We start from the raw sequence: 26,027 nt of genomic DNA on the forward strand, positions 1-26,027 counted from the left end.
AAATGGTCTGAAAATCTCCCAGAAATGCAGCCCTCAGCATGGGAATTTTCCTCTGGCAGCACATCGCTGGATTTCAACTCTCGCTGTCCCCCCTTTCAGCTGCTTGGGCTTTGGCCTGGAGTGAAAACCAAGCTTGACAGTAAAATCCCCTGAAGACTTTGATGTCATTTTTTAGGTGGTCCTGAAAAGAAACAAGTAAACAAAAAGTAGAAGCCCTCCACTGAAAACACTCCTGCAAAAACAACCCCACCATAGTGCATTTTTTTGTTAATAGATCTAATTTCATGCAGCAAATTAGCATAGCTCCAATGGAAGTGCAAATGTAATCAAACTGAAACATTCAAATGAGATGGAGGGAGCCTTTTTCTTTCTTTCTTTGCTTTTTTGTCACCAAAAAAAAGAGAGAAAGAAGAAGTCATTTTGCCGTGTGTCCTTCAGCTGGCTATAGGGACTATGGTAATTAAAACATTTAAAACAGCACAAGCCCCCAGCCTCTAATCTGGAGCTCAGGTCAGCTGTCTGTAGATTCTAATTTGTCCTCCATTTGTATTCATGACAGGAAAACGCTGCATATTTAAAAGCAAACCAGCAGGAGGGGGCATTGGTGGGTTTGGAGGTCAAATAATTTGATTTCTGAGCAGATTACATGTAACATCCAACATCTAATCTCACACCTGATTTGGCAATAAAATTACAATAAAAGTAATGTTAAGACACCCTGGTGATAAGGGGGGGTGTGTATGTGTGTATGGGAAACACCAGTTTTCATGGGCTGGGAAACAATTGCTGTATCTGCACAGTCAGTTTTGCTGGCTGCAGCAAGGCAGCTCAACTGCTGAGTAAAGGTTACGACGGCGTCACAGGCTCTTGCTGCCAGCTCGGAGATCTCCTTTGGGAGAGTTCAAACCACAACGTGGGGAACATTGGAGAATTCAACATTTCTGGGTTTTAATTGAAAATTTATAATTGTTTTGGAAAAAAAAAGTATAGCTTTTTAAAAGTGACCTTTGGAAATAAATCATAGAATCATAGAGTGGTGGGGTTGGAAGGGACCTTTAGAGATCATCTAGTCCAACCCCCCTGCAGAAGCAGGTTCACCTACATCAGGTCACACAGGAAGATATCCAGGCAGGTCTTGAAGACCTCCAAGGAAGGAGACTCCATATCCTCCCTAGGCAGCCTGGGCCAGGGCTCCCTCACTTGAACAGTAAAATAGCTTTTTCTTAGATTTAAGTGGAACTTTTTGTGTTCCAGCTTCATCCCATCACCCCTTGTCCTGTTGCTAGCTACTATAGAAAAAAGGGATGTCCCAACCTCCCAACACCCACCATTTAGATACTTGTAAACGTTAATAATCTCCCCTCAGTCTCCTCTTTCTAGACTAAACAGCCCCAGTTCCCGCAGCCTTTCCTCATATGAAAGATGTTCCAGTACAACAATTTACGATGAAGTGATGAATGTTTTAGGCAAACACTCTTGTCTGAAGATGAGCAGACAGGGTAAGTCACATCAGTCAACAACTGCCAACATACAAGGCAACTTTTGTAACTGGACATCCCTTACAGGACTTCTACAATTATTAACCAGGAGGGCTTGGAGGAGCAGGCAGGAAATCACTCTGAGCAATTATGCACATAATGAAACAGTTGTGTGAATTTAGGAGAGAAAAAGCAAATGAAAGAGAATGGATTTTCCCCTTTTTTCCCCACATGCAAGAGAAGCTGATCCAGTGAGGATTTAATGATCACAAATACACAAAACTGTTCTCTACAAAACCAGAAATAGAAAACAAACCCCAAATCAGTCTGAAGTGCGGAAGTAACTGTGACACTTCTTACACAAAGCATGGAAAAGCTGTGAACAGAAAGAGAAAGCAGAAGTGCACCTCTGTCCTCCTCAGTCACACACCTGAGCTGCTATAGGTAAGCTGCAAATTACGAACAGCAAATCAAAGAGGGTTCCAAAGTGGCTACAGGAGCTGTAGGACAAAGCAGAGAACCAAAGCAAATTGTGAAAAGTCCTTTTTGCGAGCAAAAGGGGTCAGTGGAAGCTGCAAGGCTGAGAAGGGGAAGGGAACATCCTCTAGCACATGCACCGCAATGAAGGCAAGAAGAATAAAAGCCTTGTTTGTACATACATCCAGGACATAACCCACACAAAACTGCTGTTTCCCATTGTGCAGTTTCATAGAATCATAGAATGGTAAGGGTTGGAAGGGACCTTTAGAGATCATCTAGTCCAACCCCCTAGAGATCTTTCTCTGGAGATCTTGCAAGGACTCGGTATGCTTAACAACTCGATACACAATTTAATAAGACTGTTTATTTTCCTGGGAAAAGAAACCATTTCATTCTTGATGGTAGCCAACTCCTCTGAAAGCTGATGAATTTTATTCAACAAGCTTCTCTTCAGGAAACATTTTCTATTCATTTTACAAGAGTGTAACATCCTTGTAACTTTTTCAAAGGCGCCACAGGACAGTTTTTGATGGTGCTTATTAATAAATTGAAAAGAAGTTTTGCTCTTTCTTTTGCTGTAACTCACCATTGTTTACAATTCACTCACCAATCCTTTTTTTTCCCCCCTCCCTTTGCCTTTCCATAGTCACCCTTTATCATTACTGTAGGTAAAGCAATTGCAAGCACAGAAGCCACTCACAATGGGACGTAATGAGAAGCCACACATATGTCTTTTACAGAACATAGGCTGCAAATTTGTGCAAGTGGAGACCCTGGGACCTCACCCTGAGGAGGCAGCCTGGGACAGGGCTCCCTCACCTCAACACCAAATGAGTTTCTTCTTGTGTTCTAGTGGAACTTTTTGTGTTCCAGCCTGTGCCTGTTACCCCTTTTCCTGGCACTGGCCACCACAGAAAAAAGCACGTGCCCTGCCCTTTAGGTATTTATCAGCAGTGATAAGGACAATCCCCTTCTCCAAGTAGCATTAACTTTGAGCACAAATTAACTCCTCCTAGCATCCCAAAGCAAAACAAACTAAATGGGTAGAGGATTCTGAATGAAATTCATTGCAGCCACGGATTCAAAGAAGGGTGATCTCCCTGAGTTGCCTTTTGTAGGTACATCCTAAACTATCACTGTGTAGACACTAATAAAATACTTCCTACCACTTGGAAAACTGTTTTAAATTTTCTTTGCTGATGGATGCTATTCCACTACCTCAGAATCTTCCAAACTGCCTTTGAAGCAGTGAGAGCTGAGAGCTCTCAAATTGTTTCTTCTCAAAGAGAGAAAAAGCCAACTTGAGGTATTTGAAGATAAACCTATTATATTTCACAAAGTAGTTTTTCAAGTTCCAAGGAAAATTCATAGCACAGACTCAGGGCTGAACTGGGATGTCTGGAAGCTGGAAAGGATGCTTTATTTTTTCAGCTGTCTCTGCCTCTAGGTGAACAACATCAGCTCAGTCGTGATGCCGACTGCACGTGGGTCAGCGAGTGTAACGCAGTTCTGCCGAGGGAAATCAGTCCTGGATGAAAGTTGTGAAGGATACACAAAGCTTTAACTCAGCATAGCTTTTAATTTTGGAGAGACTTGGTAGAGATTCCCAGATTAGAAACAATAGGCATCTGCTAACATACCTTCCTTATCACTATGACATGGAAGAGATTTCTACCTATAACCCTGAACACTCTGAACACAGCACTGTGGCGATTTACACACCGTAAGAAACACACCATTGAGTGTGGGGGTCATCCAGTGCAACAAGTTGAAAGGACTGTCTTCTCCCAGGTACATATTCTGATCCCATAACTACCCCCAGGTCTGTCCCTGATGGGTGGTTGTACGGTCATATGTCCTCTGTGCAGGGAGCCAACGGCAGAGCACAGCAGCACAGACAGAGGATGATGAGGGCAGGATTTGCTGTGGGTTGGCCCCAGGCAGCAGATAAGCACCCACACAGCTCTTGCTCGCAGTCCCCAGAACAATGGAAGATAGAACAGGCAGAGAAAATGCAGAATCACAAATAAAAACATCACCAAAACAAAAAATACCATGAGTTGAGATAAACACAGTTTAGTAAGTGAAGGAAAGAAAACCCCAAGCAATGCTCATCACCTCCCACCAGCAGCTGGACCTTGAAGGACAAGTAGAACAAGTGGTTAGGAAGAAGTTAGGAGAAGCAAAGAAGTCTGAAGGAACTCCTACCTCAGTCCTTTCCAAGCACTATGGCAGAAAAGAGGAGCCCTTCTCATTTGCTGTTCATTCAAATGATCAGAAGGTGAATTATAAATATTTTGAGCACTGTTTTGCAGACAAGTCAGAAAAGAGTTCACCTGTATTTGGAGCCAGCTGGAGCCCTCATGAGACAGACGTGACTCCTGCAGGAACACAACTCCATGGGAACAGAAAACCAGCTTGTTAATCTGAGTTCCTAGATTTGTAACTCATTTACTAAGATGGTATTCACACAATCTCACTGCACCTAATCCTCCTAGAAAGCTATCGAAAGCCTGAGCACAGGAGATGGGAGCTGTGTGACAGAAGTGGACAGAACAACCGTACCCAGAGCCCTGATGTTATGAGTGGCCTTTTGCTGTTAAGCAAGGAGGGAATTCACATCAGTGAGTCTCTGGACACTAGGAGAGCAGAGTATTGGGAATATATAGGCATTGTTTTTTCATTTTGCTAGGTTAGATAATTCATGGAGTTACACATTTTTATGGGCTTTTGATTTTATGTATATAAAATGTGTGTTGTGATGCTTTTTTAGTGCAAGAGAATCTTTTTAAAAGCACAGGCGGCACTTTGGTGTCTGCTCTCTGTGGAAAGTCATCACAGACAGATTTCTATATCATGTCTCAATCTTATTACACTTTTACAAACCCACTCTGCCTACTGTATCCACAAGACAAATTAGAGAAAGGATGTTTTATTTTGCAGGTCTATTAGATACATCCTATTAGATACACTGGGCACTCTAATAGATACACTGCAGGGTATCTGAAGCATTGTCACACCCAGCTGCATCGGGAGAGCACTGCTCTGAAGCTCTGACACTCCAAACTTGGGACTGATTCTTTAGAGTCCTGGATTCCTGTCCTACAGACAACAAGACCTCTTTCACACCCAGTGATCTATTTAAAGAGCTATGCTGAGAGCTTAATATGATTCTGGTGTAGCTTAAGTAAACCCCACAGACTTCAAAGGCACTGAGGCACCTGCAGCACACTGTTCAGCTTGCAAGACAAGCAGTAGGAAGAAACTCTCTGCTTTGAGCTTACAGAGTCACAAAATGGTTTGGGTTGTTAGAGACCTTACAGGCCATCTAGTTTCAGTCCCCTAGCCATGGACAGGGATCCCTTCTACAAGCCCAGGTTGCTCAGGGCCCCATCTAACCTTGGTCACTCCCAGGGATGGGGCATCCACACCCTCTCTGGGCAATGACTCCAGTACCTCACCTCCTGAAGTTCACAGAATAGTTGTCCATGAACCTGTGCTATCAGCTTATACTTAAGACACTTCTGAGCTGCTCCCAATTCAGCTTTAACCTGTAAGACCTCCCCAGCCATGTGCCCCACGGGCAGCACGAGGCTCTCCTGTGGTCACTGCTGAGCTGAGGGAATTGCCAGTGCACTGGTGGCAACTCACTTTGGGGATACACCTGGCTCCATCCCATTTAAGTGGGATACACGAGCATCAATGTGTCTATCATAATAAGTTCTTGCAGAGCACCCCAGATAATATAATTAGAAAATTAACATAAAAGAAAGTGCTTTCTTCAGATGTAACAATTGGCCAGTACTCTTTGAAGTGAGAAAAGCCTTAACATCCATTTCACTGGTTCTTAAACATCATTAAAATGAAAGTTTATTATATGTGAACACCTCCAACCTCTTTCAAACAAAGAAAGAAACTTCATTGATTAGTTGCCATTTTTCAAAGGTAATTGCATGGTATTTTCCATTTTTATCAAGCACGGCAGGGGCTTCGGGTACAAGATACTGAGTTAGACCCCAATGCTATGCCTCAAACTGCACCGGGCTGGCAGCAGCAACTTTGTCAGGAACAAAATAAGCCTGTAACTACCAGGAACTTGGCATAAGTGAGAGCTGACTGCCAAATGAACCAGTCCTCTAAAGCTGAGACTAATGAGTGGGCAGTGAGTAGCACTGAATGAAGCACTATCTCACAAAGCTGGTAAAAGTGTGGCAGAGGAGGATTAAACCGAAGAACCAAAGGGGGTGATTTCATCCTCTGCTGTGAATCTGGGGACTTCTGTATTTTTTTCAAGCAGTCAGTACCCCTGAGTTGTTTTGGATTTACCTGATAACACAAAATAAACATTTTCAACTATTTTCTGGTAAAGAAAAACCCCCGACCCTCGACAAGGAAACCCAAAATGAGATGAAGCAAATCAATCACATGAATTTTTAACAACGATTACATTAGAGTTTTGAAACATATCCTTAGCATACTTCACTGTGAGTCCCACTATTTGCAGTTTACTGGAGACATCTAAATCTAGAAACAAACAGGGTGGGAAATCATCTAAAAACGTATAAATCCTGCAGGACAGCAACCAGCTGAATCAGACCCGCAAAGAACATTTAATTTTCTCGTTCACACGTGGGGATTTAAAGAAGCTTGTTTGTATCTGAAAGTGCAAATAACCTTTGAGTTGCCTTCAGGAATGAGTGAGGCTGGAATTCCAGCAAAAAAAAAAGAAAATTGAAGAAACATGTAACACAAGAACCAGCACTTGAAGTCAGCACCTAAGAGATGGCAACATGGAAATAGGTAGAGTGTATTTTCCTAATCCAAAAACATCTCAGTCTCTTAACTTCTCCTGAAATTTGAAGCTGTCCTAAGCAGCTTTACATCATGTCACTCTCCTCCACATATGATGCCCTGGCTCTAACCAAGATCTGATTGATACTTTGGCACAGTGCTGATGTTCACAGTAAATGAACCCATGAAAAAGCCACCTCTGAAAAATCCATGATCTCCTTGAAGGTTTCGGGATCTTCAAACCTAGATTCTGTGTGTTGTGTGGTTAAAATATTGAGGGAACACATCGATGTAATCCCAGGCAGGTAGATAACAGCACGGAGCAGGGAGAATCAGGAACACATTGACATGGAGATTGTTCAGTGTATGAAATAACAGTAACAGTAAATAACAGTAACAGTAAATCAAAGGGGCTGAAGAGAAAGTTCACTGCAGTGACCAACTTGTGACAACATGTGTTTCTAGGGAAAAACCACTGCAAGGAAGTGAATGTCTTCACTAGAGTTTTATATGTTTAAGCCAAGGCAAAAAGTAATGGATATCACAGGCAGTTAAATGATTCATTTCAATCTGAGCAACTGAGATATCTTCTCTGAGACAGGGATGTCTGTCACAGCTGAAGTGAGAAACCTTGAGGCTCCTCAGATTGTTTGCACTGGCTCTGTCATGCTGTTGAAAACATCTCTTCCCATCATTCACCCACACGTGAGCAAAATACATTTGTTTTAATTATCCAGGCGTTACACATCAACTTTCCACCTACTGCATTGCAAAGGAAACCAGCTCAGATCCTGACAGCTCTCAGTGCACCGAATTTCATCAAGAAACAGATGAGCTCACGGCGTGACATGACACAGACAACAGTAACAGCGCACAAACCAGCAGCGTCAGCTGGCCGTCAGGTCTGCACATATCACTTTTGTCTCCAATTGTTGGGTTGCTTTAGTGGCAGCTAAAATATAGTTTTGGTCCCTTAAAAAATAATAGTTTCTAATTTATTGGGTTTTAGTTTGCTACTGAATTGTAAACATCCATTACCTTCTTCCTTTCTTTTCTTCGCCTCCTCTTCACTTCTCTCTTTGGCCTTTAACGCTTCATCTGCTTTAGCTAAAAGGAAAAGACATACAGCAACAAATGTTATAATTAGTTCACTTTTCTTGACAAACAACATTTAAACCCAAATTCAAACCCCTTTTTGTGGATTCCACAATGAGGTTGATGTGCATGAAAGAACAGAATTTGGCTCTTAATGTACTTTCTTTAAAGATACCATTACAGTTAAGCCTGCGTTATCAGAGGGCCATTTTTCCAGGTCATATTAGTTCAATACGAATCTCTGCGTTCATTTTTTTGTGAAGTAAAAGTTTTAAGAGTTGTTTCTTCCTTACACACAGATGTACTCACATTACTTGCCCCCAAACCGAACCATAAGAGACTAACACAGTGCGCTTGAAAACAGATTTGCCACCGTAGCAAGGAATCCCTGAGACCTCTCTTGAGAGTAAAAGAGACACAAAATAATATTTCGAGGGATGGAGAGTTGCAGATCGCATTTAAAATAGGAGCCAAAGACCTGTTACTCAGTATTAAATTAGGTAGTATACAGTTTTCTCTTCACTGCAAGTTGTAGCAGCAACACTTTACTCATGTTGTGACAGTGCTCCTAAAAAGAATCTTTTTCCCTCTAGAAGGTTTCTTCCCTTATTACTTAATTATCTACTAGTTGCTCAACTGCAGGGGTTTTCAAACACTTTACTACAGATGTTAAAGAAGATTAAAAATATACAGCACAGTAACAAGGGACTATCAATATACTCTGTAAATTAATTAAATTTCTGTTCTAGCACATCATTTATTCCAAAGCATTAATGTCTCAGAGGAGTCATTCTCTTTTATTGCCATCTCACTGCCTGATGAGTGAACTAAGTGAGAATAAGTCTCTAATAGCATTATACTCGATGAAATATTAAGTTTTTTAACGTACCACCATGTCAAAAGGAAAAGAACCAAAAAGAAACAGAGTTTACAACTTCAGCCAGGGCTTCTTCTGTGACAAAATCACTGCAAGCTGCGGCACAAATAGCAAATACTCAACTTTGCAAACACTTTGTCACATCACCTACTGAATCAACTGATAATTTATGGTGACAAACCCCACATCAGGAGTGAGGAGTGCAGGGGGCCTTTGTGTAGTCAGTAGCTACACTTTCAGACACTACACAACTTCCACAGTGATGTTACAAATGCCACGAGTCATTAGACAGGCATCTGTTTCCATGCACGTGCTCTTGCACATATTTAAGTCTTCATTTAAAGTAATGAAATATTAAAACTTTTCTGCCAGTGAAGACGAGTGCAAGAATCCACTAAATTAGATCAGAAAAAAACAAACCACTAGCAACTCTAAAGACTTTTACTTCATTTACACTTTATTCTCCTTGGTAAAAGGACAAGGATAATAGAAATTCCATTGAAATTCAATTTTGGTTATATGTGTAATTGTAGATATACCCCTTGAGTCATGTAAAACGCTCAGCTTATGTTTCTTTCAAATTATCCCGCTCAGATTCACATTCTGCTCCTTACAACTGTCTTCAATATGTATTAGCAGAGCTCATTAGGTTGAAATTTAATAATGCAAACATCAGGTGGATTTCAAGAACCTCCATTATCAACACAAGATGGATTGCTCATGTAGCTCTTGGGCCAACTGGGCACAATTTAGATTCAATAAACTACCATGCCTAAATTTGATTTATCTATTCCACTCTGCTACTTTGTTCTTCCTCACCGATTTGTTGCTGCACAGGAACAATTCATTGGATATCTCAGTGGTTTCCAAGGCAAAAAAAACCCCAACCCATTAAAACACACAGGAAAGATGCTGCTGGTTAGTCAGTACATTTCTATTTTGTATTTGTTACTTTAAATTGCTAATTTCCAACCTTTGTAACTACAGTTTAAAACTTCTGCTAGCTGAAAAAGAGCTGTCCTTTCAAGTCCTAGTTAATTATATGGACAATATGTAGCATTTTAGGAAGTGTCACGAGGACAATTCTCTACACAAAATTGCTCATTAACAACAATTTAACTTACCCCATAAATCTCCAGAGCAGCGAGTCTCTGAGGTTATAGGGCACCGTCCATTACAACCAATACAAGTCACTGAAGCCACATGTTAATTTAAGAATTTAATGCTAACAATTCTCTTAAAATAGATTAAAATTTCTGTCATTACTCACTGGCAAAGAATCATTAGAAATGGAGATTTATTTGATCAAGTCAAGTTGCAATTAAACAACATGAAAACATCTTTACAACTTACTCTAAAAGGCAACACATCTTCTCTGTTCTGCAGACTGCTATGCCCTGACCCCAAATTTCAGGGTGTGCAAGGCCACATACAGTCCATATTGGCTACTTGCACTTAAAAGCACTTAAAAGACCTGGTATTTGGAGGAGACCTCTCCTGCAATGCACTTCCCTCAAGCAGGAGGAAGACAGACAGCTGCTTATCACCCCCAGCAGATCAAAGAAGTCACTTCAGCAAAAGTCTGGTTTTAATTGATCCAGGTAGTTGGAGTGCTGAGATTGCTCCTGAAACTGGGCTTCCTGCATGGATAAACAGCTAGCAGGACAAAAGCCTGACTGCTTACGAAGCTTTCTGAAATATATTAAATAAATAAATAAAGAGGTGCTGGGGCTTGCAGCATCGAAGAGCTCAGCCAACCTCAGATGAAATTACAACTCTATTGATTTCTTTCTTTTTCTCTGAAGGATGGGAAAATGACACATGGAAGATGTTTGAGATGCTTACCTATACTAAAATAATAAAGCTGTGGAACGTGGATATTTGCTAGTAACCACTGGACTATTAATACAAGTACAATAGGATGAAAGGACGTCTTAGTAATTTCCAGGTGTCCCCTGCAGAAGCACTTGTTCCAGCCTGGCTGGGATCAGAGGCTCATTGTGCTGGAGGCAGTACAAAGAAGAAGAAATAAATCCTGTCTTTGCAGTAAGAATGACCTATAAGCAGAGACTGGACATGCTACTGAGACAAATAAACAGAGTGCAGAAGCGGAACAATATTGCTAAGGTACAGTAAAGGCACTAACATACAATGAAAAGGTACATTAAGTCCCAACAAAGCCAGAACACCTTTCACTTTTCCAGACGCGCTAATATCCTAAATCTGAATATGCTAATGTGTTCTGAAACACAGACCAGCTCTTTGATCAGCTTTATTTCACCTGCTTCCCAAATCTGGCAGCCACGTCACTCGAAGAGGCTCAAGCCCCAGCCGAGTGTCACCCAGTGTCACGGCCCTTTGCGATGGAGCAGAGGCGATGCTGTGGGTTTAGGGGAGCAGGGGAGGCTGCTGACAGTCGGAGGAAGAGCTCCCTAATGGAAAGGCAGGTTGCCTGCCAGACCCGCATCGTCGGTTCCTGTTGAGGAGCAATTATTGTGTACAGATCAACAACTGTGGATCAATGAGCGGTAGGTAATTCCCAGGGGCCACCATGGGAGGGATGAACCAGGTCCACTCCTTTGCCTTGCTTTAACCCATTCACTGCACCAGAGTAGGATGCATCAGTGAGTCCATCAGTGTCAGCCCGTGCTCACACCCTGCCAGGGTGCAGGGCTGAACCCCTGGGGTGCAAGAAGCACTCAAGGGCTGGGCAGCACAGAGCTGTTTCCCAGTGGATGGCAGAGTGATGCTTTCATCCCCACCAGCCTTTTGCCACGCCGAGGTAAAACACTTCCAAGCAAAGATGTTAATGAAAAGAGATCAGGATATGAACTGTTTCAAGGTAGAAAAAGAGGAGGTACTTTTGGGGTGTTTGGAGGTGTTTTGTGGGGACATTTCAGAAAGTGTGGCCCAGGCTCATGGAAGAGCTCCCGCAGCGCAGCCCTCTCCCACTGCAGGGGGAAGCTCAGCCCTGCACCAGGATGCAATTTGTTACGCACCAACTGGAAACTGCTTTTTGTTTGAGGGGAAGAAAAAAAAAAAGAACATAATTGTGGAGTTTCTAACTCTTCAAACTTAAAAATACAGGCTACACATTTCAAGATGTGTTTGGGGAAAAGAAAGCAGGCAAACTCCAGAAAACCCCACACGGACATTACATGTAAAATGTAGCCAAGCCATCCACAGTGCTCATCAGAAAGACTTAACCATTCTTTTTTTAAACACAAACATTTTTGCACTTATAAAATATTCAGTCAGCTCACACAGAAAAATACAAGTGCAATCCATTATTAATTTACAAGCCCCTATTTAATTTACATGCTATTTTTCTCTAGTATATTAAATTTATCAAGGCTCGTGGAAATCCTCTCTGCTGAATATTCATATCCTGACATGTAAAGTTATCTATTATACATCCGAGAAATTCCAACACGAGTTCAAAACAACTGCTTTCTCAGACAGTTGCTTCAGCAGGAACGGGAGGAGTGGGATCCAGTGGCTACTGGTTCAAAACCAGCACTGACACCACCACACCTGTTTTTATCATACCAGACTTACACCATTTTGCTACGTTTTCGGCTTTGAAGTCTGTGCTAAAATAACAGTCTCATGAAATTTAAACAGTACACTCAGGTGGTCACTTGTTTAGTCCATCCATGGACAGGGCTGCCCTAACCCTGCCACAACAGCTTCATTTAGCACTGTCTGCTCTAATTACACGGCAGCTAATATGTTACAAAATGTACGTGTGAGAAGTTCCTACGATTGCTGTCCAAAGTCTCAGGAATCATTTAATTATGGCACAGGCTGTAATTACAGCCACTGGAGATGCTCGAGTGTGGGGTGGATGCAGGAGCTCCCCTGCTCCCTTCCCCAGTTCTGTGGGTCACAAATTGCCCATAAACCTAAATCTGGTTATTTTTAGCTTCTCTGCTCTCCCTGGGGAGAACACCCAGCACAGCCTTTGGCAGGGAGAACTTATCCTTTCCTCCTGGCTCAGGGGTGTGCTGCACGTTATTTTTCATGCCTTGAGCAGCATTCCTGCTCAATTCCCTTCCCGTAGCGATTTTGGAAAGTACTTCCTTCCTTTGGTAGGGAAGCATCTGTCTGCAGCAGCCACATGGGTTTTCCAGAACATTAAACACATTTCTGGTAGAAGATACATCCAGTAACATGAGACTTGCCTCAAAAACCCCACAAGCAAAACCCAAGTGTTTCCTTCCTCTTGTTCCAACACTGGGTATAACCAACGTCTTTGTGAAAACAAATCCTTTAACGCCAACCAGGAAATTTTGGACTAGTTTCTTGTTTCATTTTTTACCATTTTCTTGTTTTTTTCAACAGTTACCGTCGTGGCTTGGTGAATGTGAATGACACAGGGCCATGAGCAGGTAGAGCTGAAAAGAGAGAGCGTCTGAAACCAGGTAAAGCTGCACAGCGTGAAAAAGCACCAGTTACTCCTAAGTCAAAATGGGTTAAATATTAACCCAACTTCTCCAGAGAGAGAGGAGCACATACATCCTTGTCCAGAACATTAGCATGCCGGTCAGAAACCTGTAAGGAACGAAAATACCCTGAAAAGGGACACGGGGTGTTGGGAAGCCAAAGGTAGGAACTGACAGATAAGATTCAGCCCCGGCGAGCGGGGCTGACCTCCCCAAAGACTTCCCATAGCCCGGTTACTGCCTACTGTATTAAGACTGCCTTTCTCATCACTTAATGCTTATTTTCATCACTTTGCTTAAAATATTGATAATCAATTAGGGCTACGTCTGTTTTGCCACAGAATCTGTGTCACAGTCTATCAGACTGTCAGGGCCAATTCAATCCTCATTCAAAGTTAATTTTTTCTTCATAAATCTGCCTTTGGAGGAGTCATTAGGCGCAGAACATAGCCCGAGGTGCAATCACCTATTCTCTTTCATTAGCGGCAGGCAGGGAAGGTGAGGGAGATTATTAGAACTTTGGAATGATCACAAAGCAGCGTGCTGCCTGTCAGATCCCCCCAACATTTAATTCATCTCGCCAACTCGCCGGCGAGCGCTGCCAACAGTTTTAAATGGACATTATTCATGAACATCTGTGACACGCTGAATATTCTGAAGCGGGAGTGATGAAAAAAAGCGGTGCCCCCCCCCCCGCCTTTGACTGGGAAATTAATTCTATGGTCAAAACAATTAGGAATATAACAAACACGTTTTGTGATGTTATTTTTAGTCCTCCAAGATACTCCACTTAAAAAGCTATGACTTCAGAAATACAGGTATTTCAAGGTGGACGTGTGCACTGCAGGCTGGCCAGCATGTATTTCACAGCACTGAAGGACGACGTGTGTTTCTCCTTTACTATGGAAATAACAAGTTGTTGGGTTGTGGTTTTGGGTTGTTTTTTTTTTTTATGAGCAATTACAGAATTACCCAGCCTCACTATCTGTTTTGTTGATGTGTTTCTAAAACACAGCCAAATGAGATGACACATCGGATTTTAATACGACGCCACGCTAAATTAACAGCGCGTTTTACTCACGGTGGACAATCAGTTGCAGTGTGATTACCAAAATCACACATATTTATTGCCGCTTCTCTCGTTAAAACGAGCATGGCATGCCCCTGACTGCATTTTTAAGGTAAGAACTGCTGGTACAAGAGACTGGCATCCACAGGACTGGAAATAAAACCCCTACAGTCTCTACGCAGTATCCATTAATACACACGAGGGTTTGAACATGGAGATACTTTAAGGAAAAGTAATTTACATCTAATGAAATAACATCAAGTGGTTCCTTGAATTTCATTATGGGAGTCAAAAGAATAGTCATTTACATTTTCTTTCTGATATCACTATGAAAACGGTGCTATCATTAGCAAACTTCTCTCAGCCCCCATCATTCCCCTCCCAAAACACTCTCATTTCCCGACTGCAAAATGATGGGCCAGATCCTCAGCGAATTCAAGCTGGCACAATTCCACTGACTTCAATAGGGCTAAGCAAATTTACTCCAGCTGAGGATCTGGCACTAGATATTTATAATAATAATAATAAAGAAGAGTTAATAAGCAGATCTTGGCTAGGTACATGCATCTATTATTCAGTGCATTTCTAAGTTCTTTCTTTCTCACACACTGTTTCCCACACACGCATCTGATAAAAAATTCAACTGAAATATGTTTTAACACTAAGGATTAATTGGCTTAAATTGCTTCCGTGGCTCCTGACTCATTGCTGTGGATGCTGTTAAATATTGCAAAGATTTGCTTCCATCTCAGCAAAGGCTGTATGTTACCAGCTTCGACATCTTGTAGTCAACTAACGCTTCACCTCAGACCCGCGCTCCTCAAGCTGCGGTGGAGCTCAGGAAAACAGCATAATTGGATGCGATTCTTGTCTTATCTGATATCTAGTTTTGGGGAGAACATTATATCTTAGGGTAACACAGTAATTTCCATGGAAATGTTTAAATGGCACCTTCTGCCCGAGTTACTTTTTTCTTTTGGGGGAAATGAGTGGGAAAAGGAATGAAGAGCTGAGCAAAGGAAAAGGATGGTCTGGAGCAACATTCCCCTGGTCGACTGAGTTAAAAAAGGCAGGAAAAGGCAGAGAAAAAATACATCCAGATACACAAATTCCTGGAGTAAAGGATCATTCTTTGCTATATCCTTCAGGAATATTTTTCATCCCGACTGGAAAGCTGAGAATTGATCAATATGAAGAACTCACAACTTTGTTTGAAATTACTTAAACTGTTCTCAAACTGATATTTTTAGTAGAGTTTCTTTCTGCCTTACATGCCACAGATGAGGAAATGAGAGAACAACAGAGAGTCTCCTACAGAAACAGCTGGAACAGAGCTGTTGAGCAGGTGAGAGGGATGCTTTTGTGTAAGTTATTCCTCAGCCAGCTTCAAAATTGTTTTTCTTTGGCCATTATTGTCATAAAAAGAACTCTCCTACTTCTGTCCGAACTCGGTGGCAGTGGGCTGCTGCCCTCCTCCTGCTCACAGCCACAGGACCCAATGCCAGCCCTGCTCCATGGGAAGGAGGAAGAGGAGGAGGAGAGGAATAACCCTAGAGTACATCAAGGGAAAGGAGAGACCTCCCCTTCACTGGGGTACCAGTGAGCCTTCCTCCCGAGAAACAGGAGCCTCAGTCCAGAGTGGGAGAAACACAGAGCTGCAAGCTGGATGATTCCAGAGCGAGGGCTCAGAAAGCACCTTGGCCTTCCTCCCCCCTAATTGCATTTTATGTAGTCAAATTCCATTTGTGTGTGAAATGTCAGCTTTAATCTAATCCATACACTTAGTTTTTCCCTTTTTGTTTGTTTCCAGCCGGGTTGGAAGGTGCAGTTTTAGCATCACATCTCCCAGGCCAGCTCAGCACTACTGCTCTGGTGAGCTAGAGTTCTTTCATCAGAGAATTTATGCAACTTGCATGTCTAAGTGACAGTAATTTCTACCTCAGAAATAGGCAAAATACTTCTATGGATGTGTTTTCTGTTACCATGTGAAGTGCAACCTGCAGGATGTATAGCACTATCAAGGCTGAGGTTTGCTATAGTTCTTATTGCTAATTGGATTTCAGCAGGGGCACACTGGATCTTTAGCCCCTTCTTTTAAACATCTAGGGATCTCATGAAAATGGGACTCCAAAGATACAACAACTCCAAAAACGAATCTCAATGAAAACATTGTCCACAGACACGAGGAAGGTGTAAATCTCAGGTGACACCTGAGATCTCAGCCTGCAGCCAGAGCAGCAGAAATTCTAAGCAACAAAGAAGAAAAAGTCATAAAAACACCATAAAAAAAGAAGGAAGTAGGAGAACTCAAGTGCAATCAATCTGGCTGAAAGGCACCCTGGCAAACGCCCAACATTTGTGTGTCAGCCTCAGAAAGGGGGTGATCATTCCCAGAACAGACACAGTCTTGTCCCACAGACGTTCACAGTTTTGGGAACAGCATGGGAACAATCTCAGAGCCTCTGAGAAATGTCCAACGTAACAGTAAGCTGCTTCAGAACTTTAATGGCAATGAGAGAGCCCTAAAATTGGATGTTAGAGCACAATGAAATATTAATATGAGACAAACAAAAGCAAAGCTATGAGCAAAGTACCTCTAGGTAAAACATACTCACTCCATAGTTAAGCACAGTGTAATGGACTGTAGGTAACTTATTACTGCAGGTTTTGAAATAATCAATACAGATGAGCTGCTCTTAGGGAGATTTTCATCTCCCCTTCATCCTTTTCTAAACATTTCCAAACTTTGGCTTGGAAACTGCAGTGGCAAACTGTCTGAAGGCACGAGGAAGACACTGCTGGTTTGTTTCGATGCTTGTCACCCAAAACTAAACGAGAAGTTCACATTATCAGACCAGGTTTGCACTTTCAGTTACAGCTGTTGCTACAGAACAGAATCGGAAGGTGCTGCATTGAAAGGAAAAGGAACATTTTTTTAAGCTGCATTTTGTGCTCATGTGAAAATAGCACATTTGCATTCCACTTCTTACCAAATCAATTACTACCTGTTATTTGGATGAGGAATTTGAGAGCAGATTTGAGAGCACTCTGAGTCTTGTTGGTAAGGAGGTGGTTCTTTATGGACATTTATGGAAATCTGTGAGCTTGCTACCTCACAGAAGAAATGAACAACGAAAGAAAAAGAAACCACTGATTTTTTAACATATATCCTAATTATAAAAGTGCCAAAACTATTTTTCTGTAATAAAACTCAAGCCAAGTGAATCGGAAACATGAAAGACACGTTATTAAGATGTACACAAAACTGTTATCTTCTAATCCCTGTTACTGACAGACACTTGGATGGACCATAAGTCACTTTTGAATGGTCTGCTTTAAAAACCAAACTTTCAGATTCTATTAAAATTAAGTAGAAATAACAAAAGGTAGGCAAGACTGCAAAACCTTTGTCTGAAACCCCACTGCTAGGATATAGTTGTCTACAGTCTTCATGCAACACATGCTCTTACACAAATTATGGAACATTAATTTAGATGGTTGTTTTTTTCCCTCTCTGAATTCAGAGCTACCAGGAATCAGCCCTTTCCTTTGAGGATCTAAAGTTTAATTCATTCAGAATTGTCATAAGCATGTGTCTCCTCCTGAGCTGAGAGACTGATGTGAAAATCAATTAGAGCCAAAAGCCAAGTATCATTCTCTAAGTTCCAGGGGATAAACCCAACAATTATTCATTGATTTCAAGATGCCCTACTTTAGCCTTGCACCTCCCAGAAGCTAGATGACTATGAGGGTGATTTCACAGGAACAAGAGACTGTGGTAAGATCAGGAGGTTCAGCATCCTGCACGCAGCCCTTTGGCACAGCAGATCTCAACCAAGCTCTCCAGCTCCATGGACTGCACCCCATCCCACCAGCCTAAGGAGTGCTCACTCCTGATGGAACATGTCAGCCACTCAGGTCCAATTCCCTACTCTGTCTGTGTGAGAAATTAGCTTGATGTTTTACTAACTACATACCTTTACAAGAAAAGCATAACAGCTCCTTCATATCATTTCACAGGTAAATTATGTTACTTCAGAAAAAAAAGCCCAACCTTGTTTGCTCAACAATATAAATCACTACCAGGAATATTTAAATAAGTTCTGGAAAAAACCCTGGCAATGCATTTCAGATACAATTGCCATTTTTGCCTGTATATTGAGAACGACAGCCAGCTTTTCTTTCTGGGGTTAATAGCAGAATTCAGCCTGACAGCTTGTCAGCAAACTTGAAAAATTCAGGCACGAAACTTCGATTCGAAATGAGCCTTTCTTTCATCTGCCAATTTTAAAACGTCAGGAATCACCACATTAAGTGAAAATCAAGTAGATGACAACTAATCTGGCTATCGAAAGGAAGCAATAAACCATGGAGTACTTACAAATGATTATGGGGAACAACACTGAGAAAAACCAAACCAGCCCAGAGCACCTTGTAAGGACTCTGACAATTTCCATCTCTTGCTTTTGAAGCAAATAAAAACCACTACAAATAGAACTGCGTAAGTGGCTCCTGTTAGCACTGCTGGCAGCACAGACCCATCTACACCACTGTGGTAAAAACTCTTTCTGGCTTAGCAGTTTCACATCAGGTCCCCCAGTAACTTTTGAAAGTGAATCTTTGTAATATGTGAGTTCAATTCCTCTGATTTACTTCTGGGCATCGGCCCACAGCTACCACCTCATGACTAATAACAATTGCCATCAAGAATAATCTTTGGCTGCTCATCTGCAAAGAAAAATCACCAACAATTACAGCAAGATTTGCTGTACCATGTTGTCCAAAAGGCAACAAATTGCAAAGATGATTATCCAGATTCATTGCTCTGGTCTTCCTGGTGCAAGATCCAGGTATCAGTTGCACCCAAACGGGACACATTGGGAGAAAAGGTTCTCAGGTGAGCCCAGCCCTGCACTCCGTGGCATACAAAACTATTCCACATATGACACAAACCAGGGGATGGAAACAACATCTACCCACTAGAAAATGCTTTGGGACACTTCCTAGATGAAAAACGGTCAAGCTTTCTATCTCCTCTGTGTCTTTCTCAACAGAACAACTTAGAATGAGAGAAATATTGGGTTACATGTCAGAGAACAAAACTACTACTATCTAAACCACTTGTATATATCCCAGAGAGAATGGCTGATAACATACAAATCTACACCCTTTTCCATCACACAAAGAGCTAAACTTTAGCATTTGTTGTAAGATTATTTACCATCATTATTTCTCATTTGTACAGCATCTTTGCCGAAGGCACAGGCAAAAGGACGTTGCTAAAGCTGGTCTAATATAAACTGCAGTTAATGTTGGAGCCCCAAAGCTTACTCAAATTTCCACCTTCAGAAATAAAACCCTCTAAGCACAGATGTATTTAGGAAGGATAATGAAGTAAGGAAAGGTTGCTTAACCACTTTGGTGAAAAACAGTATAAATTTCCTTGCTCTTTTATTTGCAACAAAGTTCCATTTAAGGAAGAAGAAATAGTTATTCACTGCAGTTTAATCCTGGTTATTAATGGATAGCACTGAAAACTCTGTCTTTTTTAAGAGCAGCTCCTTGTGCCACTCACCACTTCCCCATGGCTTCTGCTTTGACACGCCAAGGCTCCTCTCAGGCTAAATTGTCTCCTGGGAAGGCTTGACATCTGCCCTGGGGTCACTAGGACCACAGAGCCTTGAAGAGAGATTTGGACTGTGCTCTAAGAAGCTGACTTGTAGATCTCAATCTGTCATGTACACATCAAGATGACAATGCTGGTCCCAAGTGGTCCTGGGCCAATGGGAAGCGATGGAGCGTTGCCCCCTTGCTCTAGGAGCTGCGTGAATGAGAGTACTGCACGAAACAGCCCTGGGTACCCTCAAATATATGATGTGTGATTTAAAACCACACGGAGATGATACTTCTCTCATCCTCGAAATATCCACTGTTACCATCACTGTCACAGACAGGAATGGAAATTCCCCCTTCTGTGTGGGGTTGGTGACAGGGCAGAACAGACACCTCACCTGTTTCACCTACACATTTGTCTTGGATTTAGAGAGAAAAAGGGTGAAACTTTATCACCTGTTTGTAGGAGCTGAACACGATGACTGAAATTGCACCAGCTCAAGCCCTGGGTCTGGATTTTCAAAGCACCAGGTTTTTGTATAGTCGTAAACCAACCATGGGGTGCTCTACCCCTGAAAAACTGCCACCATCACTTCTCTGCACAACTCCTTTCACCAAGCCCAGACACTTGGTCTCACTGTGCATCCTCACCATCAGAGATGGGGATGCATTTGCTTGGGCAATGCAAGTTTTACTTGCAAGTATCCTTTTACTGTACCTCTGATTGTAAGTGATGGGAAAAAAAATCTGAGTTCCTGAAATCCTCTAGACCTGTCTGAAGCCCATTTAAATTAGGAAACTCAAAACCAAGCCTGCATGGAGATTTTCCATTTGGTTTTAAAAGGATTATAATTATTTAATCTGTTATTTCAACCAGCTAGAGAGAAAAGATACCCCAAATGATGCAGGTAATGCTTTGTTTAACAGGTTCTGGAGATACCAGATTAACCCAAAAATCAAAGGCTGGAATAAGCAAAGATTATTCCTTCCACATGGAGAACATGTAGTCTGGCTTCTTTCACTGCATCTGAATCTTTGCTCTACCAGAGTGCTTATGTTTAAGAATATTAGGAACTCATTTGACTTTTCAGAGACTATTCAGTCATGTTTAAAACTTGGGCATATTCTTAAATGCCTTGGACGCTGAGAAAGGAGTGAGAGGAGAACATCACCTGTAGCCAAAAAGAAAGAGGGAGCACAGGTTTCTTGTGATGAAAGCTCCACAGGAAAAAAAGACATAGAGCATCTGGTCAGCACTGTGTAACAACTGATTTGTACCAAACGTGGCCATATTAAACTGAATTAACATCTAAGCACCAAGTTACAACTGTAATTACAGCTATGAAAGCACAATGCAATGCAAACTTAATCAAGAGTGGAGTACAACCAACACACAAATAAGGGTGTGAGAACCAGGATGTGTTGCAGAGGATTTCTGAAGGAGGGAACTTTGTTCAACTTACTGGTGATAATTTTCCACTTTTACCATGATATTTATGAAAAAAACCCCGTGTGAAGCAATGGGGAACATCAAGGATCAGAAAATGTATTTTAGTTATCTTTTTAAATCAACCATAAGTCAATTAAGTCATTAAAGTAAAACTGTTCTCGAGTATTATCATAGAGTGAAAAGGGTCACAACGATACTGAATGGGGCACTGGGAAATCAGCAAGCAACGAGGCAGGAGACTTGTGTGTGCAGGGACAGAACCCTGGCAGGATTTACTGTGGGCTAACTGCAGAATCATAAGACAGGCATCCAAAAGAACTTGACATCTGGCACCAAAAGGGGGAGTGTATGTCAAGGAAAGATTTGTGGCAGAGACTTATTGCCGATGCCAACAGGCGCTCAATTCCACTCGCGCTGATAGCCTTGAGAGCAGGGTGCACAAAGCCCAGCACAAGGCAGAGCTTTGCAATCCAGCACGGAACTCATTCAGATGGAAACAAATTATGGGCAACTATACATTCTCAGCTTGTATCATTAACCACTATAATCATTTACTGTACACGGCATTATTAAATATTCCCCCAGGATAAAAGGGGTAAATATATTGCTTAAATATTCAGTGGCTGACTGTAAAATTTCATTCCAGATTAACTGATGAAGATGAAGAAATGCTGCTGAAAACAAACAATTTATCTTCACTCTGCACAGCGGATCGCTCTTGGAATCACGCCAGAGGCTGTGTGGGTTTGAATTCAATAGCTGCATTAAAAGAAAACTACACCCCTACTACACACCAGGCTGAACATCACTGAATAAACACTTTGCTGCAGCGCTGCTTAAATAATTCAGAAAGGAATTTGGGGTATCAAACACTTTTGTTTCCTGATGTATTTTTTACTTAATGTCTTTCAAACAAACGCTGGTTTTTAAAACTTCTGTTAAAATCTGTTACAGAACATGGGAAAACAGAAAAGCCAAAGGCTCACAGGACTGATTTCTAGGAGAGGATTTAAGAAAGATTTGTCATCAGTGAGAAAGTCACCTCCAAGGGCATGTATCTTGTAATATACACATGCATTTACATTCACTCATCTGCAACCTTGAGAGATTCCAACTGGCTCTCATAAGTCTGGACAGCATAATTTTAACTCAGATATATGTGCATCTATATATTTGTATAGAGCTGTAACAAAGCAATAAATAAACAGCCTCATTCAACACCAGAAATTCCAGAAACTTTCTTCAATTAGATTTCCCTTCCAGCTAGCTTTAACTTAGGGTCACAGTGCCCTGCAAAGTCTTCTGTTTACATCAAGAGTGTGTTTCTCCCATTATTATATATAATTTGAACTATTAAAACCTCACTAAATGTTTAATGGCATATAACTACAACGATGAGGAAAGGGAATGCACAGCAAAGACCTTGCTGAATGGGTCCTGGGTGAAGCACACCTCTGCTGAGGCCTGTTGTCCATCACTTGTCAAGAAGGATACTGTTCTGAACTTAGACATGCACATACATGATGTCAGAGTATCCTGACTTTTCAAATGAGGATGTAATGATTGTGTTAATTTACACTCCTTAATTGCCTGGCTCAGTAGCTTTGTCCTGGCTTCTGGCAGAACAGAGAATCTGCATCTGGTACAACTTTGAGTGACTTTCTATAAAAACTGGTGAGACTAACACTAGGTCTACAATGGCAAATAATGCAGCACAAAAAGAGTGAAGCTGTGACAGAGAGAGTGTTGTCCAAAACCCAGAGCCTATCCTGTGCAGATTTCAAGGGCTGCCACCCCAGACAGGTAGAGCAGAAGCAGTCCCCAGGAACAGCTAGAGTACAGTCTGTGGGTGCCTGGAGCACACCTTCTGAATGAACCTCCTTGGAAAGGAGCCCAGTCTACATGCTCCACAACAGGAACATAAAAACACAGAATTATAACTGTTGGAAAAGACCGTTAAGATTATTGAGTCCCAGCCTTCCCCTCACCCTGCCCAGCCCAGCACTAACCCCTGGCCCTCAGCACCTCAGCTCCACAGCTTTGTGAGCCCTCCAGGGATGGGGACTTCCCCAGCTCCCTGGGCAGCCTGGCACAGGGGCTGACACCCCTCTCAGGGAAACAGTTCTGCCTCAGCTCCAATCTCAACCTGCCCTGGTGCAACTTGAGCCCATTTCCTCTCATCCTATCAATCATTACTGGAGAAGAGAGACTGACTCTCACCCCTCCAATCCCCATTCAGGTAGAGAATGCTCATATGTCCTCTCAGCCTCCTTTTCTCCAGACTCCTTCAGCTGAAAAATTATTAGAAATTCATTTAGTTACACTAGCAGATGATTTCAAATTGGGGGAAATCAAGCAGCATACACCCTATTTTCTTCCCCCAAAATGGGCATGTTCCTGTGCCCTCTGATTGAGGGGAACCTGCTTTAGCTCTGCAGGGCCCTTCCCACACTCACCTTTCCAGGATTTCTCCTTTAGGTTGTGTCTACCTTCGCACAGCTTGCTTTCAGAGTAACTTCCACCATAACTTCTTGTGAGAGCATAGAATCATAGAATGGTAGGGGTTGGAAAGGACCTTTAGAGATCATCCAGTCCAACCCCCTTGCAGAAGCAGGGTCACCTAGATCAGGTCGCAACATCACTCTAAGATTATCTTCAAAATTGTGTATGTGTGTTGCCACCTGAGCAACAACTACCTCTGCAAAACACATTTAACACCTGTACTCACCATTGTCTTACAGCCCTTAGTTTCAACTCTTGAAGGAGCTGTGATCAATAATAACCAGAGACTAGTTTTGAGTCTACATGATAAAAATAGGTACTAAACCACTACTGGTTAAAGAGGATGTGCTGTGTGTAGGTCAGCTCGAGGTCCCAGGTAAACACCCCTGTGTCCTGAAGCTGTGTTTCACGTGGGCCTCCCCCTGCTCAGCTCAGAGCGTGGGGCTGTTGCTCCCTATCGATCTGCTCTAAATCTCCAGAATAATAAATTTCAAGCGGGCTCGGCACAAGCTGACTAAAGCTCTTTAATTACATCGCCGCTGAAAGGAAATCATTGATCACCGGCCGGATGGGAGAATCCACTGCCCCCCAAACCAGATCAAAGGCAATGAAATGGCTGAGTAGCTGCCCCATTTGGGAGCCCTCCCAGATTAGTGCCCAAAGAAACTCTGCTAACACATGCTGCTCGCTCCGGTTTTGAAGCTCTCCCTGGCAGGTGTCATGCTCTAAGCATGGTTTTTGATTACTCTAATTAAATATAATATTATCAACAGATCTCCATATTGATCCCTAAATCCCCCTTCTAAATAGAAAATTAAAAGCTCTGAGGGAGGGGTTTGGAGGAGAACAGGTAGGCTTAATGCTTTTAATCTCACATCAGCTTTCTCAACCTTGTATTTCCTAAAAGTACTATTGATTCCTTACCACAGCAAACACATTTTCCTATTTTCCCTTCATTAGAATAACATTAGCTACTTTGTTACCAGCTAAAGACATTTTTAGAACCCCCAAACACCATGAAAAGCAGCACACATCCACGTTTGTAGCCAAAGCGAGCAAGAGACCGTAAAACAAGGTTAAATGAATAGTGAAATTGGGTTTGATTTGAGACCTTCTTTAATAAAACCATGTAGGCAGAACATTTATCCTGATATAAAAGTTTACTTTCATCAGCTGGCGAACTAAAAACGATTAGAAGTGAGTATCTGCATACAGCATAAACACTCCTATGCACATTTCACATACACAATAAAGACAAATGACAAAATACTCACAGAACTCCAATAAAAGGATAAGCACTTTGGATTGTTGGTATATATTTAAGTTTACAGTGCAGTGGGGATGTTCCCTGTTACCAGGATCAAACACACATGAATCAAATAGTAAAAGACTATATAATCCCCCAATTTTGTCCTTTAAAACCCTCATTTAGCGTTATTCCTTCTCTCTGGCTGAGTCGGCCGTGCGCTAACAGGCACGTGCTGCCTCCCTGCCACAGCTCCCCTCATTCATTTCCTATTCCCTCAGGTGGTTTCTCCTTGCTAAAGCCCAAATGGCATCAACCTGTTGTTTAGCACATCCATGAAAAGGCGAGCCTGCTGGCTAATTTACCAAGGGATTAAAGCTCTGCAACCACTTCAATCTGTTACTCAGTCTCAGTGTAAAAGCCCTGCCCCGACAGTCGGGTTCCCAAGCCAAAGGGAAATAAAATCACCTCATTTTAAGAAAGAAAAGTTGAAAGTGGGAGACATTTAAGGTAATGCCTTGCACACACCACATACTTCATTTGCAGCTGCTAAGAGGAGTCTGGTGTTTAAACATGCTCATAGAGCAGTCATTAACAAAATCTGACACCCTGATAAGGTAAACCACGTTATGTTGCCTGCAGTGGATGTTAAGAACTCTGCACAACTCTAGCTATTTCACTTAATTTTCAATAAACCTTGTCTTCCTCTGTGAACACGTTGTGTTTATTTCCACGCTCATGGGGGACAAAAGGAGAGGGCTGCACCGCTATTCCTTTGGTGACGGTCGCCAAAGCCCCGCTCCCCAAGGAGGTACCAATTGTCAACTGCTCAACTGGACACCCACAGGATTGTTAAGCTAATAAAATTAATAGCATTTGTCAAGCTTTGGAGGAGCAGGGCTGTGAGTGAGGGGAGGTGATGTCTGTAAGGTCAGCTCCAAGGCTGCACCTTGCTTTGCTGAGAGCGTACCTAAGAACACC

General features: G+C 42.1%; 1 protein-coding gene across 2 annotated transcripts in view; it reads right to left on the minus strand.

Moving 5' to 3' along the window:
* Positions 1-26,027, minus strand: part of RSRC1 (arginine and serine rich coiled-coil 1) — a 155,057-nt gene that overhangs the window by 22,523 nt on the left and 106,507 nt on the right. For both annotated transcript variants that reach the window (XM_062005724.1, XM_062005723.1), the window contains exon 7: positions 7,788-7,856. In XM_062005724.1, the coding sequence (XP_061861708.1) occupies positions 7,788-7,856 (69 nt within the window). The remainder of the gene's footprint in view (positions 1-7,787; positions 7,857-26,027) is intronic.

The sequence above is a fragment of the Colius striatus genome, chromosome 12, assembly GCF_028858725.1.
Source record: "Colius striatus isolate bColStr4 chromosome 12, bColStr4.1.hap1, whole genome shotgun sequence".
Lineage (NCBI taxonomy): Eukaryota > Metazoa > Chordata > Aves > Coliiformes > Coliidae > Colius > Colius striatus.